The sequence below is a fragment of the Lissotriton vulgaris genome, chromosome 8 (assembly GCF_964263255.1).
Source record: "Lissotriton vulgaris chromosome 8, aLisVul1.2, whole genome shotgun sequence".
NCBI lineage: Eukaryota > Metazoa > Chordata > Amphibia > Caudata > Salamandridae > Lissotriton > Lissotriton vulgaris.
This window is the reverse complement of record NC_141696.1, coordinates 717,225,700-717,241,669: the sequence shown is the minus strand read 5'-3', so window position 1 is coordinate 717,241,669 and position 15,970 is coordinate 717,225,700. Positions and strand designations below refer to the sequence as shown.

Below are 15,970 nucleotides of genomic sequence, written 5' to 3'. Positions count from 1 at the left end.
CAGCACTCCGGAGAAGACTGCGAACAGGTAGACGACTTCAAGTGCATGGCAATCTATACCTTTTTTTGAAAAACAAAACATTTTCCCCGCTTCTCCCCCCCCCCCCAACCCAGCTCCCCCCGCCCGCATCCCACCCTAGCCCACTGCACAACGTCTCATTCTTGAAAAAGGTCTCATGCATTGAACAGTGTACACAATTCCCAAAGTTTGCCCCCATCACACCAGTCCTGTGAAACCGTCTTGTTCCACTGGTGGCTCTAGCTATAGACCCCTGTAGTCCGCCCATCGTTTCCATATTTTATAGTGTTTCCTTGGGCAACCCCTGGCCTCAAAGATCGGGCGCTCCAGCCCGATACAAAAATCCAGTCCCTTCTTCCACACCACCACTGGAGGAGCCAGTGGATCCTTCCAGGCCTGAGCCACATCTCTCTTGGCCACGGTGAGGCCCAGCAACAACAAATGCCTCTTGTATATATTACCTCCCACCCCTTCTAATGCATGTAGGAGGCCTAATTGTGGAGTATGAGGAAGTTCCCAACCCAACACCTCAGACAAGCAGTCCCACACCCCTTTCCAGAACCGGACCAGCACACTGCAGCTCCATACCGTGTGAAACAAGGTGCCCACCACTTGGCCGCATCTCAGACAGTCTGGGGACCCAATCAGACACATTTTCTCTTTTCTACCACAAGTGATATTAAAAAGTCTCGAGTTATAGTTCAAATTATAATTGTGTTGTCTTTGCACTGCAAATCGGTGTTCTTTTTAGGTTTAACCTTAGTGTGACTGTAGCAGCATTTAGACCAAAATTTCTTTTAATGGCAAATATGTGGAACCAGAACTAGCAATCCACTGAGGAAGGCTGTTGGCAAGGACATTCTGGCACTAATGAGCAGCCTGATAATTAGTGCGATATCTATCGCTCCCGATAAAATCTGACTCAAAACATATTGAGTGCAATAACACCTAGTTAAGATTTTTTCGACAATAACGTGGTATAACATGCAGGTTTTGCTACTTAATACAAATCTGATTGTCTTTGTATTTACTGAGCACTATAATTTTCACAAATGACAGGAGTTTTGGCCTGTTGGAATTTACTCGAGGGATTCGTTTTTTGTTGCAATACTCATTGTTAGACTTTTTGCCTTCATCCATCTGGTTTTCTGAATTCTTTTTTGTTCGCTTTTAGGACTCTGTGCACTTTACCTCTGCTATCCAGTGCCAATGATTTTATGCTGCCTCCTTTAAACATGGTTAAACATGGTTAAAACATGTCTTACACTCAATTTGCATATTTAATTTACTTGTAAGTCCCTAGTATACTGTAGTGCACGTACCCAGGGCCTGTAAATTAAATGCTACTGATGGACCTGCAACACACATTGTGCCACCCACTAAACTAGCACCTCCAAACATGTCTCAGGCAACCTGTAGTGCAGTTTTAAACTGCCATTTCAACCTGGCAAAATAAGCCTTTTGTCTTGCCTAAGCCTTCCTTATTTTATACATCTAAGTAGTCCCTAAGGTATGTCCAAAACAGCCGAGAGGGCAGGGTGTGTTGTTTTTAAAGCGTAGGGCATGTGTATTTTGGTTTTACATGTCCTGGTAGTGAAAAACTTCTAAATTCGTTTTTCACTACTGTAAGGCCTATCTATCCCCTTAGATAAAATTGGGGTTTCTTATTACATTTATTAAGTGCTAACATTTGATTGGGAGCAGATGGGAAAACAATGTTTACACTCAAATTATTTATAATGTAAATTCCTCTTTAATGGTAAGGTCTGATTTTGAGTCACAATTCAGAAAATGCCACTTTTAGACTGTTTTTTCAAACAAGGGGTACCAGGCCACCAATTTCAGTACTGCTAATTAATACTGCATATTCGAAATACAACGCAAAAAATCATTGTACTTTACTTTCATATTTGTATTGATTCAACTTCATTTCAAACAACTGTTCATTACGCTTGATGCATAGGAAGAATACACATTTCATTCAGTATATTGTGCGAATCAAAATTGTATGAAAAACATTTTACAAAAACATATTATAATCAAAAACAAAGACAAAACACTGTTGTATTTGCATCAATTAATTACACCAGTCCAAAATTTCAAAAATTGCCTGCCAAAATTCAAATTCTATGTGGCACTATGACAGGCAGGCTGCGGATAAAATTATTTTTTATAAAAGTTCGCTCTCGGGGTATGTTTAAATTATGACACCCTCTAGAGTCCCATTCAATGTTGGTCCCTCGCAGACGATTAAAGACGTGCCGACGCGTTTCCAATCCTCTTCTGCATTGGGGGATTATCATCAGGGCTTTAGACCACGGTGTAATCCTGGTAATTAACAAAATAATATATAATGAGTAGCGCCCTTCTTTGCCTCTCCTTATCAAACTTTTAAATAAACCAACCCACTAAGTACATACCAAGAGTACCTTATAGCTTTTGATGGGGTTCTTTTAAAGGTCCAACTTCTGTCCCTAAACACAACCAAATTGATTTTATATAAGTTTGAGTCTGACGTTATGGGACAATCTTAACTACTATCTTTGTTTTTTATGACTTAGAGTTGGAAGCACTTACTGGAGTCTTCGTGCATCTATTTCGATGACTCCCCACTTGTGTTCGTGTTTCCAGACACGGTCAGCTTAGGACGTTTTGAATTCACCATGCAAACAATTAAATTGCCATTGTTTATACAGAACGAAGTTGCTTACTGTTTGTGTCTTAGGAAGAGCTTTCCATGGCATTTCTCTTACTTTTATGAAAGGTTCCTCTTCTACCAGATGAATTGTATCCTCATCTAAATTTGGGGCAGCATCATTTCCTGTCGCAACCAAACAGAGGAAACTTTTTTTTTTTAAACGCAGTGTAAATGGAAAGCTATTTGTTTAAATGTGCGCTTTCATCGTCCTTATTAATCTATCTGCTGCAGCCCATTATGTTATTACATTGTACGTTGTCGCGATGGAGTACTTGAACCACTGTGACATTTTTGTTCTGTATGGCAGTTTCACCGCCCGTCTACTTCACATTTCATAACGGTGTTTGCGGCGGGTTTCACTTTCTTTGCCGCTGTGTTCTTCTGGCATAGATTCAGTCTTCTCTCACCAAACGTGTATCACTCGATGCTTGTGCTGTCTCTGCCTTTATGCGTGTCATCATCGTGTTCCTTGTCCCTTTGGATTCTGTGACCAGTGGTTCCAATGTTCAAGTTTGTGCTTGGTTCAACTCGCTTAGCTCATTCAATCCTCTTGTTGTACAATGGAACTTTAGAATTCTTTTTTAGCCAGCATATTTTCTAAATTGCCTCCGCGTGGGGGCAATTTAATACCGGATAGTACAGTCCATTGAAAGTCTCTTTCTATATGTTGTTGGTCAACAAAATGTTGCACCATTGGGGCGGTCAGTACTTGATTTTTGATGCGCGATCTATGTTGTACGATTCGCTGGTTCACCTGTTGGGTCGTTTTGCCAATGTATATTTGAGAACATGGGCATTTGATCGCATAAATAGTATTCCTAGTTTTACAGTTAGTGAACTCCTTGTGTGTCCATTTAATGCCGTCATGTATAAACTCATGTCCCTCAATTGTCGTACCGCAGACGGAGCAGTTCCCACATTTTCTGTGACCTTGAACGGGGGGGTAACTTCAACTGCGTGCGCAATTCACTGACTGGCGTTGATGTTCGTCCCAAGTCGGCTCTGATTATTTTTTGCCCAATGTTTTTATTTTTACGCATGGCAAATAGAGGTTTTTCCATCTGGAGGTCCAATCCGGTTAAAAGGTGCCAATTTGATAGGGTGATCTTCTTGTTTTTATTGGTATGTGGACCAAACGTGGATACACGCACCATTTTCTCCATAGGAGGTTTCACTCTTTTGATTAGCAGGGTGTCTCGTGTTCTATACCAAGCTCTTTTGACAGCGTGTTTCAACAATTTTCGGGGATAACCTCGATCTCTTAATTGGTCATTAAAGATGGATGCATTAACTATAAAATCTTCTTTGCGCGCGCAATTGCGCCTTATTCTTAGTAGCTGTCCGTATGGTAAATTGTTTTTCAGATTTTTGGGATGGGAGCTCCGATAGTGTAAGATGGTATTTCTGTCAGTGGATTTCCGATGTGGTGTTGTAGTTAGTTTCTGATTCTCTTCAAATACTTCCACGTCAAGAAATGTCAATAATGATCGACTTTTTGTCATGGTAAATTTGATATCTGGATGTCTTGTGTTTAACCATTCATGGAATTGTGTTAGTCGCTCTTCAAACAGGGCCATGAACAATATGGCCATTTCAGGTGCTAAAGGACACCCCATTGCTGAGCCCTTTACCTGCATATAGAACGTGTTCTCAAACATGTATTAGACGTCCTGCCAGGCTCCCAGAACGGACGAAACCCCTTTGGTTTAAACTTTTAGACTGTTTGCATTTTCTTGTCTTAGCCATTTGGTGTCTGCTGCCAGTGTCCTGGGTCACATGACCCTGCTGTTAGGCTTTGCGTATTCCTCCCAGACAGTGAGACAAAGGGGCTCTGAAAGTTGGCAGAATGGACCATCTAGCCAGGATGGGTGGGACGGAGCGGTTTCCTGCCACACTGAATTTCAAAGGGCTGCCTCAAACACACACACAAATGAACCAATCAGTGGCCTTTCTCAACCCTAGACTAATTGGAGCCATGGCAGGGGGAGGGAGGAACTCTACAGAAGTAGATGTGGGGGTAGTAAGGATGTCATCCCCAATCCAAAGGTTGGCACCAGGAATAAATATTGGACCTCTTGACCATCTCTTCAGTACACTCCTGGACCTGTGGAAGACTCCAGAAGAACTGCCGTGTTCCCAAAAGGACTACCGCTCTGCTGCTAGAGGCCTGTCTGGACCCCCAGAGGTCTGTCCTACTGCTTGAGGATTGCCTTGATGAAGGGAACTGGACCATCTCCTTGTTACCAAGCTTACCCGAGTGACTCTAACTGTTGTTTGGCACAAAAAAAGTTCCAGAGGCTTCCCTGCAACTGCCCTGCTGGCCTGCGTCACTGGGCATGCCTGGGCAACACGACCTGCCTGAGCCCTGCTGCCCTCTGCTGGAGTGAGTTCTAGATCCTCTGCTGGAGTGAGTTCCTGAACTCCAATAGGTGCTTTGCTAGGTCCTGGATCCTTCTCTCACATCAGATAGAACTCCTCCTGGCTTAATGAAAGGTTTCACCAAATTCAGCGCAAGTCAACGAGAAGAGCTGCAAAGCCTCGCCACACAGCTGAATGCTTCATCGGAACCATCCCGAGCTTTGTCCATTCCCACAAAACCTAGCTGCCCAGCTGAAAGCTTTATCGGAACAGAGTCAGAGCGATGCAAAGTCTGCAAAGACCCACCACACAGCTGAAAGCCTCATCATAATCAACACTGGATGACACAAAGCTTTGCAAAGCAACAGTGCAGACCTTGCACCTAGAACATAAGGTAGCTCTCTCAGCGGGACAACTTGGACCTCTGCCTGGTCCGCTTTCTTACATGGTCGACCTGAACTTGTGACTTTGTCCCAGTCCTGCATGACCAGATACTCACAGTTAGTGCTTTCTGCTTCTTGCCGCTATTTTTACTTAAACGTTTAAAATTGGGTAGCTCTGCTTTTACTGATTTAGATTTCTGTTCTGTTTTGGTAACATTTTATTTATAAGAGTTTACTCCATTTTGTTATTAGTTTGGGGTTTTTCTTTTGTTGTGTATCCAGTTTATTTGTGGTTGTTTTCTGGATAGATACTTTACACTTTGTCTCAAATTCAAGCCTGACTACTTTTGTGCCAAGCTACAAGAGGATTAAGTACAAGTCTATTTAGTGACTTCTGTAGTTCACAACGACAGGGATTGTGCTTGTTGCTTTTATTGGGTTTCTACACCTCTCAGCCAATAACCCAATTTGTTACACCAATAATTGTAATAAGTATGGTAACCGGGATTAATGCACATCCCTGTTGCCCTCAGGAGTGGAGGAATATAACAAGGGGCAAGTGGGTGTTTGCAGTGCTGCTTATAGAATACTCCATGTTTGTGTACCTACCCCGAACACACGCACATGATCCAAATAGACCATGTGCCTCTATTACTGTAATAAATGCATTCACTTTTTACCATTATTATCTTTAAAATCTTATCTTGTTCATCTTTAGAAGAAATAATTTTGCAATATCCACCCTCCTTGGTAGGTGGGTGATGGGAAGGCGGAATTGAAAAATAGATTTGGGCCCTGGAACAGTCTGCTCAAATTTATTCCAATTATTCCAATTTTCGTAACTCTTCCTGCAAATTGCAAGCCTTTTTACCTAGGATAAAAGTATGACTTTACCTGAGAAGCAAACGTGTGCTTAAATATTGGGCTGAGCATTCATGCGTTGGATTGAGGTATCTGGTCCCTTTTGCTCCAACTTCCCAGTCACTCTCTTCAAACTCTCGGACAAAACTTGCAATCACTCTGTTTTCTCTTGACTGTGCTTGCAGCCCCCACTAGCCCCAGGGGCACCCTCCCCTCATTGCCACTTTCCCTTATCTGCAACAGAGTGTGGCAATTCAGGGCTGCTACAATTTGAGAGGATTGCCATGAGTGTGACTAAATACTGTAGATTATTTCTTTGCCTCCATTAGAGCATTAATGCATTTCTGCATGGGTTCCCATCCATTCCTTTCAAAAAGTCTAACCAATGTGCCCTAAACGACACAGATATCTGATGTGGCTGCTGTATATCTCAGGGTCTCTAGAGAGCGCTTCCCCCCAGGCTGAGAATTTATGTTGTTGATTCACTGTATTTGCATTACTGTCATGGCTGCTCCTCTGGAGTAGGATCGCTACTCTGCAGCTTCCTAGGGCAACATTGGGTGCATCTTCTTCCTCAAGATTTCTAGCAATCTATGAGGCAAAAGTGAATGGTGTGGTTTTTAATTGCTTTATCTGATGCGAAGAAACATCAGCAAGTAAGCTCTGATAGTAGTTCTCTCAGCATCTGACTGTATATCAAGTGAGTTTCAAGCATATCGTTTTGCTAATCAATTCAGTCTCTATTTTACATCTTTCCATTTCAATAACGAAAGAAACCCTGAAAAAAGCGGTATCTCATTATATATGTTTCTCTAAGATATTTTGAGGGTCTCTTTTTAAAATGTATATGCTGATTAAAAAATGCATAACCAGGATAGAGGGAACTTTTTGATGCTCAAGAAGGAAAAGCAAAAAATTGGTCCCTTGTGCGGCATGAACTGGTCAGGTTAGTAATGAATTTAGTGAAGGGAGTAGAATTTGTATACCTTTTGGTATAAATATCGTTATAAAATCCTGATTTACCCTGAATAACCGAATTGCTTACATTTAGTATATTCTTTAAGCTCACTGGTCTCAGTTATGCCTCCCCAGGGTGGGTGTATCTGTCGGCTCTCTTAGGAGGATCTTCCATGCCTTGCATTTGTTGGGGGTTCTCCCTCAGTTGATAAAGTAAAATAAATAGTTTTGCTCACTCTGTTCTGCAACGTCTCAGTTTTGTGTTTAACCACCCTCAGGACCGTATCAAAGGCTCACCCGCAGTCTAATAAAGGTGTGAAGCAGTTTCCATCTTCACCTGTGAAACAGCGTCCAAGCCTAAGCCACGAGAATGTGAAAAAGAGGGCAGAAAAGGAAGAGTCCTCGAGCCAGAAGAGCCAGGAACATGATGCTGAGGGGCTTGCCAAGGCAGAGAAAAGTTCCCCTGCCAGCAAATCAGACTCAAGCGAAGGTAATGATCTATAGCTTTGAGTGCATTTTTTCAGATGTGCTTTAGTAACAGAGGTCTGTGAGGTGTGTTAGGATGTGAAAGTTTTCTGAGCAAACCCTCCAACTGATTTAGTCAGATGCTACCAATGTTATTATGCAGATAGCAGGAAAATGTAGTTTACTTTTAACTCTAAGCTAAATCTATTTGTTCTGCTATTAACTTTACAAGATTGCTCTCCTATGAGATGCTCCATGTGATAATTTTTTCCTGTATTTTAAGAAATGTTTGAGTTTGTTTAGGCTCACTTTTATCTTTAAAAAAAATATATATTTTAAACATTTTTATAGAGTATTCAACAAAGCACAATAGCAAATACAGTCCAGCATTGTCGTTAATCCGTTACAGAGAATCTAAGGCATATTCATGGTACATTGGCAATTTGGCAGAATAGAAATGTTGCTGAGATACACGACAAAATGAATCTGGGCACGTTGGACAGAGGTGGTGATTCTAGAGAGGCAAACAGGAACAACATTGTGAACATACATGTGGATTTCCCCGTGTCCCCACTTTAGTTATCTTATCGCCCTGACAGGTGTGGGCTCCGGGTCATTTATGGGGGCATCGTGACCTGAGATGTCACCTGATAGGCTATGTAGGTATGTAACCAGAGGTCCCCAAATTCATGCGGCCTACTAGTGCTCGGCATAAGGTTCCAAAATACTGTCAGTTGTGTCTGGCAATATGCCACGTCAGCAAGCCAGAGTTTGAGTGTCGGTGCCGGTCTTTTCCCCCAGTGTATCGCCACTCTACGCCTGGCCAGAACCAGCAGCATTGTCACCAGACGTCTGCAGGTTCCAGGCACATCCTGGACGTAGCCAAGCAAGCAGAGAAAGTGATTGGATGTGAGGGTGTTCGATGTGATAGCACTAATGGTCACGCACACTTCCAGCCAGTAGGCTGCCACTTTGGGGCAGACCCACGCTAAGTGTAAAAACGAGGCGTCAAGCGCAGCTTTGGCAGCGTGCATCTGTGATGAGGCCATCCTGTGCAATGCAATTGGAGTGCCGTACAACCTATGGAGAAACTTGAAGTGTATTTGTCTGAGTCTGTAATTAGTGGAGAGTTTTTCTGTTTGTGTGCAACAGTACTTCCATTGCTCAGGTGTAGGGCTGTGTTGCAGGTCCGCCCACCAGGCGCCTCGTGCCAGTTTGGCACTAGTAGGTGTAGCCGCCATGGATAATGAATAGAGCCTAGTCACTAGCTTACGGTGTGTAGTAGCTGTGTGGATGTATTCCAAGATCATGTTAATAGCCCACATTTATCATTGACTCAAGATCTGATCAGTTCATCTGCTAGAAAAACCGATCCTGCCACACCTACTCGATTATTTTATCTTTCCTGATCATCTCACCACCTCCAGGTTCGTGTTTCATACTGTATAACTGTCTAGCAATAGAAGGCTCCCAGTTAACTCGTGCTTTGAGGCCCCTCCGGGTGATGTGTGCTCAATAAAAGACTATGACTATGACCTCTTCCAATAGAGGGATAATATATTTCCCTGCATCTTTGGCCCGTTAACACTCTAAATGGATCTCTCCACTTTCCCCTCCATCCACCACACCCTCACTGTGAACCTTACATTCAGCTTACAGTTTGAACCCTTTGTCACTCAAATATGGATCTTAGATTTCAAGTATTGAAAATGCACAAAATCCGCTTTCCTCTTCCTGTCCACACAACCAAAATCCTCATCAGTATCCCTCATAGCACAGTCAGCAGTTTCAGTGGACTTTTGGGAAGTCTTCTCTAACATTCTCTCTCTTCATTTGGTAAAGTTATGAATATTGCCATCCAAACCCTTCTGCCTCTTCTTGGTACTCCTAGTACCCCTTCGGAACCCCATACCAGCCAGCTGCCCATGAAGCACTCAACCCTTTACACATCTGTGATTCTTGGCACTTCCCCTACATACCTCAATCAAACACTTGCCAGATCCCGATACATGTCCACCCGCAATCTGTGATTTATTCCCTAACCAACTTCTACCTTATCTAAAATCAGCACTTCAGCTTGTTAAGGGCTAGTCACTGGAACGTTTTGCCTGTCCATCTGCAGCTACCTTCCTCTCTCCCATCGTTCACCACAGCCTTAAAAGCCCACCTGCTGCTTAGGGCAGGCCCATGGAATGATGCCTTGTACACTTCCACTTACCTCCTTCCATACCCCTCATCCATTTGCCTCCTACACCCTGCATGCATATGAGCTTCACTAACTCTCTGCGTTTGTAATGGTTAATGTCTGACTCGCAACTTATAAAGGCCTTCATCTGCCTCTGCATGTGTTTATCCCAAACTGAAATTATTTCTATTTACCATTTTAACACACAAATAGTATTTCTCAGCAAAGAAACAATCAAATGTTTCTGCCTGTTCACTTTTCAGCATGACTTTTTGTTGGGTGCCAGTGTGGGGTACACATTGGCACCCAACATTGTTGTAGTAGTCAGTGATTTATTTCTGAAACGTTTCTTGGGGTGTGGGAATGGTTCAGCGCATGGGCATTGTACACTGACTTTATTTTATTGGTGTGCAGTCCCATCTGTGTATAACTATCCAGCCTCCCCATCTCTCCAACCACTCTTTGACATTTCCGGTTCTTTTCGTTCATAATGTTTCTCCTTTGAACATACTTTGTGATATGCCCTTCTATGTTTCTTGTTTATGTCTTTGGGAAGGGAAGCTAGACATTTGCACTTCAAACAAACACCCATAGTTTGCAACTGCTTTTGGAATTGTTCTGCTAAATGAAGGCGCTGTCCCTTTGTGCCCCCAAAATAGAATTTGTCTAACAAAATCAGCATTTTTCAAGTTAGTATTTTTTGATTGATAGTCTTTTATTGCGATAGTAAGCATTTACTTGGTATTTTCCCTTTATTTTTCTCATAATGGTTACATTCCATGATGGGTTTATATGTAACACACAACACTTGCAAGTGATGGTAGTCCTGTTATTACTGCCTGGTACACTCCTACCAGCAGGCTGCTGGTTCGAGAAGTCCTCTTCGGTCTGCAAATATACTAATGCGACCCTGCTGCCATTGAACACCCGCTACTCTCAGATAGGGAATAGTTTTAAAGATGTAATCCTGGAAAAGCTGTCACCATTTTGTATTTTGTGGTCTGTTTAATGAAATAGCTGGTAATTCACCCACAGGGAAGCTGACAGCAGGAACGACCGATGCTGAGGAAGCTGCAAAGATTTTGACAGAGAAGAGGCGTCATGCGCGACTGCAGAAGGAGCAGGAAGAACAAGAGAGACAGGAACGAGAGGAGGCTGAGAGGTGAATACCGTGCCTTACTTGTAGTATGAGCATGCTTTTTTGTCACACTTTTCCCAATTAGTCGTTATAAATTTGCAATTTTTGCTCGGTATTAAAAGTAAATGTTTGGTGAAGTAATGGTTCCTCTTGTGTACAAGTGGCTGTCTTGGATTTAGTAGCATGCTACCTTCACATCATGCTCTAAAGAGTTGTAGTATAACAAAAAAAAAGTCGAGAACCTATCTCCAGCGTAAATTATTGGTGGTTGAATCGCTCTATATGCCTGGAGTAACGAGAGGAGAAATCGTTGGGCCTCTCTCCCAGTTTGGGTTTAGAAGAGCACTTTACTTTGTGCAGGGTTTGAGAGTGAATGCACTTCATTGCAATGTTTAATACACTTTCTTAATATAAAATTACTTCATAGTATTGTAATTTTTGTAGTACACTCCAGCGCCAGGCCTATAAATATAGTCCATAAAACCTTGCTCTTGACTTATTTTGCTAATTTCTTCACTACGTATGTTTGGTATGTAGTAGATAGACTAAGCTGCTTATTCTTACTTCCAGTTTTAGTAGTTTAGGTATTTAATGTGGATTATGAATATGCCTCACATGCCTTGGATAGCTCAATTAATTCCAATTTCATGGTACAAAACCATTTTCTGTACTGGTGCACGTTAAGCACCACAAGGCTAATCATGGTTTCACCTTGCTTATCCTTTGCCAATATATATTTATCCTACAAAAATATAAATTGTTCAGTTATGTTCCTTTACGGAAAGAAAATTAATTACTCTCTTTTATTATCCAGCCAATTCTGTAGATAAGATTGTGAAAGCTTGATCCCACTAGACAATATTTTATCATCCTAGAGACAATGGAATAGGTTAGAGGCCTCTCCTCATCACTTTACCTTACTCAAAATTGGTCCTGTGTGAATGTTTCCTTGTGTAAACCAAGATAACTTCTCTCCAGTCAGATAGTGTAAGTAAGACCTACTAATAGTGCAGAGGTTGGAGAATGCACAATATTTCTACACAAGACATATAGGGGCCTCTACACTCCACACAACAGAAGCAGATGCCAAGGACTTCACAGCAAAGCCTGCTTGAGGATTCTGCAACCGAGATTTTCTTAGCACTCCAGGGTCATGAAATGTATCCATGGATGTCAAGTATATCAGCAGTTGCTGTAATTTAAAATGGATTACATATAAATTGGTAGTAGTGTTTCCTAAACTTGGGAAAAGAACCGCACAATCAAATCAATGGATCTAAGAGTGTTAAATTATATAGTGATACAGTGTAAATCAATATTGGTTATACGTAGTAATTTATTCTTGGGTGCTTGCTTCGCTCCAATGCACCTACTACCAGAAAATGCTGCTCACACAGAAGTTACCTAATGTGTGTAAAAACTTTAGAATATAGAGTACTAATGAGCACACCCTATAGCAATTAAAGACACCCAGAGTATCGGATAGGTAGAATTGCTCCAGATATCAAATACCGAAAATGTGTCCCTTAACAAGTGATAATAATCGATGAACTCACATACGTTCTTATTCACATGAAATATTCAGAGTCCGCATTGTTCAAATTCTTCAATTCGGGGATTTTTATTCTTGTTCTTGTTACATCCAGCATGAAAAACTGCCACTATTCCAGCACGTATTTTGTCTCCCCTTAGACCCCTGGTGATTGGCGAAAAGCTTGTTGTCAAACGTGTTAATAAGAAGACCAAAGTTTAATGTCACTCACGGTTACACAAGCATCCAAAGCTTGGTGTTGTGATTTATTATCAAAAGATATCGCAGCCCACTACTAGAACTGCTGGAAAACGCGGCATATAATAAGGCTGGGTGTTTGCGACCCAGGAAGGGGATGATCCTAGTCCTTCTCCTTCAAGTAAAAAGGGACCAATAGAATGCTGGTGGTGAACCCTGATAAGTTCCACTCGCAGTTCGGTGGAAGTACATCCTCCACCTCGTTCCCATTCTCCTCATTGTGGCATGTTCACATTGGCAGTGTCCTGCTGTGGTAACAGCTGGTTCCACTATCTTGTCTATCCAATGTCGTCTTCACAGCCATCCAAAGTCCCTTTGGTCTCTCCTTTGAAATTAGGGACAAACGTCATGGAGGTCCAGAAGGTGACATCCCCACTAAGGCTGTCCACGGGGGATGCGGCCACTGAATCTACTCAAGGAGCACATGGGGTAAGGGCCCTCACCACAAGAGGGGCATCCTTGGACGTCGAGCTAGCAACAGAGCCTGATTTGGAACCGCTGGACTACAAAGAATCAGGAACAGCTCCCAGCCTGAATGTTGAGCTTACTGTGTGGTGTAGTTGGACCTAGACGGTGTATGTCGGGAACAACGCTGTGCTTTGGTGCAGACCCAGTGGGCTGGAGCCGCCGGAGAGGGAGAGATTGCTGACTGATTGTTGCTGCACTGGGGACCCCTAGCGCGCAATAACTGCTCTGTGCCTTCTGTACATACCCTGGACATATCTGCATGGCTATGCAGCTCCGGTCACAGTACAGCACCCCTAATCCTCTCACATACTCAGTAAGAGACTAATAAGAGCAATTGCCACTCGGGTAGGGGGGCCTGATAATTAGGTGCATATTAGGTCAACAAATTCATGAGTACTTTGAATTTAATGAGGTAGGAGAAGTTTGTATCAGTGGTGCCTGGAACTCCTAAACAGCGGTAATTTGGGATCCTTTTTTGGTGGCTGTGTCAGAGCGCTCCAGGCTCCACTGGTTGGAGGTATAGCCGTTAGAGCAGGAAATTCAGCATTCGGAGCACCTTTCTGTTTAGAGCCAGAGTCCAGCTCTGTATGCACTTGACCATTAAGGTGGAAATCTTCCTTTTCCTCCTGAAGAAACATTCCAGTGTCACTGGTGAGGGGTGACAAGGTGGGTTCCCAGCTTGCTAGGCTTTAAGAGGCAAGAGGGAAAAGGACTACATTAGGGGGCTCCTTTGCGAGTTCTGGGAATCCGTAGAGGATGACACAAAAAGGCTTTTACGCTCATCTCTATCTTGGGGACAGCCCCTCCTTTGCATGTCAGGAAAATGTTTGGAGATGGTACAATTCCCCAGGCTCAGGGAGTTACTTGAGGGTCCGATCAAAACCGACGTGGTAAACACGCTAATAAAACCCTGAAACTTAGTTAAAAAACAAACACCCCACCCCAGACGCCTTCACTGCCCAGTCCTGTAAAAAATTACTCATCAAAGTTTGAGTCCAAGTGCTGCGCGTCCTATTGCCCAGTACCTCTATTAAACATTGATGCATGGCTTTTCACAAAAATCATTGCCAGTGCTTCTGTCTCCGGTGCATCCCAACCGGAGCAGATTTCTCCAGGGACACCAGACTCACAATAATATCTGGATAGCTATTTGCCTAGTGGAGTAGGCCCCCCTCAAGATTATACCTGCAATCCTCCTATCCTTCAACACAGAGAGGTTTTTTGACGGGATAGACTGGGCTTTCCCGCATCTTGGGATGTTTTTGTTTTCCAATTATGCGCACCCCACTGCCAGGGTTGCTCTGAATGGCCCTATCTCCACCTCCTTTTCTCTCTCTAGGAGTACCAGGCAGAGATGCCCCCTGTCCCCAGTCTTGTTTTCCCTCCTCACAGAACCCCTATTCTGTCTGATCGGCACACTGCTGCTATTACAGGTATTATGTTCAGACCGCAGGCACTAAAAATCTCATTGTACTCTGATGAATAACATCACTACCTGCGGCCGTAACGTTGCTCAAGATCATCGAGCAAGTCTCAGCTGCAAGATTAACTATGATAAGTCAGAAATACTGAATTTGACATTGTGAGTGTGGAAGTGGCTAGATTGACTGCCCATTTCCCTTTCTGATGGGCCAAGACTTCTATTAAGTAGCTGGGACTTTGTCTTCAGAGGACCACTGGGGAACTCTTTCATGCCAACTATCCCCACTGGTCGAAGATATCACAAAGGATCTGAATTCTTGGGGAAACCTGATGCCTCGCCTGACTAGAACGGATTAATGCAATAAAAATAACATCCTCCTACATCTTCTTTGCTTGCTTCAAGTGCTCCCGATATGGCTGGACTCTACTTATCTGAAATCTCTTCAGCGGCAACTGATGTCCTTTATTTCTAGGGCGAAGGTTCCCAGGGTCTCTCAGAGATTACTGATTCAACCAAGAGTGTTGGGAGGGATTGTCTTGCTGCTCCCAGTGTTCCCCACTATTATGTAGGGGCTCAACTATGTGTGGTATTGGAAAAGTCCACGATGGCATCTGAGAAGAACAGGTGGCAGATGGACCATGCCATCTTCAGATGGCCTCTCTGGGATCTTCTGTGGGTAGAAGAGTTTCAGACCTCTTAACACATACATTAGCCCCTCAGTGTCCACTTCTCTGAAGGCATGGGATCTGTACATAGTGTCACAGGATCTGGTGTCCTATCCACCCCTCTGCACCCCTATTCATTACAACGTGGCCTTCACCTCCGCTCAGGCGGACCATGTCATTCATAAATGGAGGGAGGCAGCAAAATTATCTCTGGTATATATGATATTGCCGTCCCACCATACCTTTCTGCAATGTAAGACATCATTTAACCTGCTGGAGTCTTAATGGCTGTGCTGTTCTCTAATCCGCCACTGAATAACTCATCCCTTGATTTGTCCCAGAGCTACCAAATCCAGAAATCCATTGGAGACACTTTATCCTAAACTGGTCGACTTTAGAGTTATGATCTCTAGCCTATATAAAATGCTATTTGCTCTCCACGCTCTACCAACATGGCATCATAACAGAGTGGAAATGTACTTCGGGAAAACAGGCCACAAACAAACACTGGGAACAGCTGGCTAAAGATACACTACTCTTCCATTTCAACAAAAGTAAAGAG

General features: G+C 43.1%; 1 protein-coding gene across 10 annotated transcripts in view; it reads left to right on the top strand.

Moving 5' to 3' along the window:
- MAP7D2 (MAP7 domain containing 2) overlaps window positions 1-15,970 on the top strand; it is a 514,052-nt gene that overhangs the window by 373,314 nt on the left and 124,768 nt on the right. For all 10 annotated transcript variants that reach the window (XM_086934606.1, XM_086934603.1, XM_086934601.1 and 7 more), the window contains 2 exons: window positions 7,554-7,765; window positions 10,961-11,087. In XM_086934606.1, coding sequence (XP_086790732.1) covers window positions 7,554-7,765; window positions 10,961-11,087 — 339 coding nt within the window. The remainder of the gene's footprint in view (window positions 1-7,553; window positions 7,766-10,960; window positions 11,088-15,970) is intronic.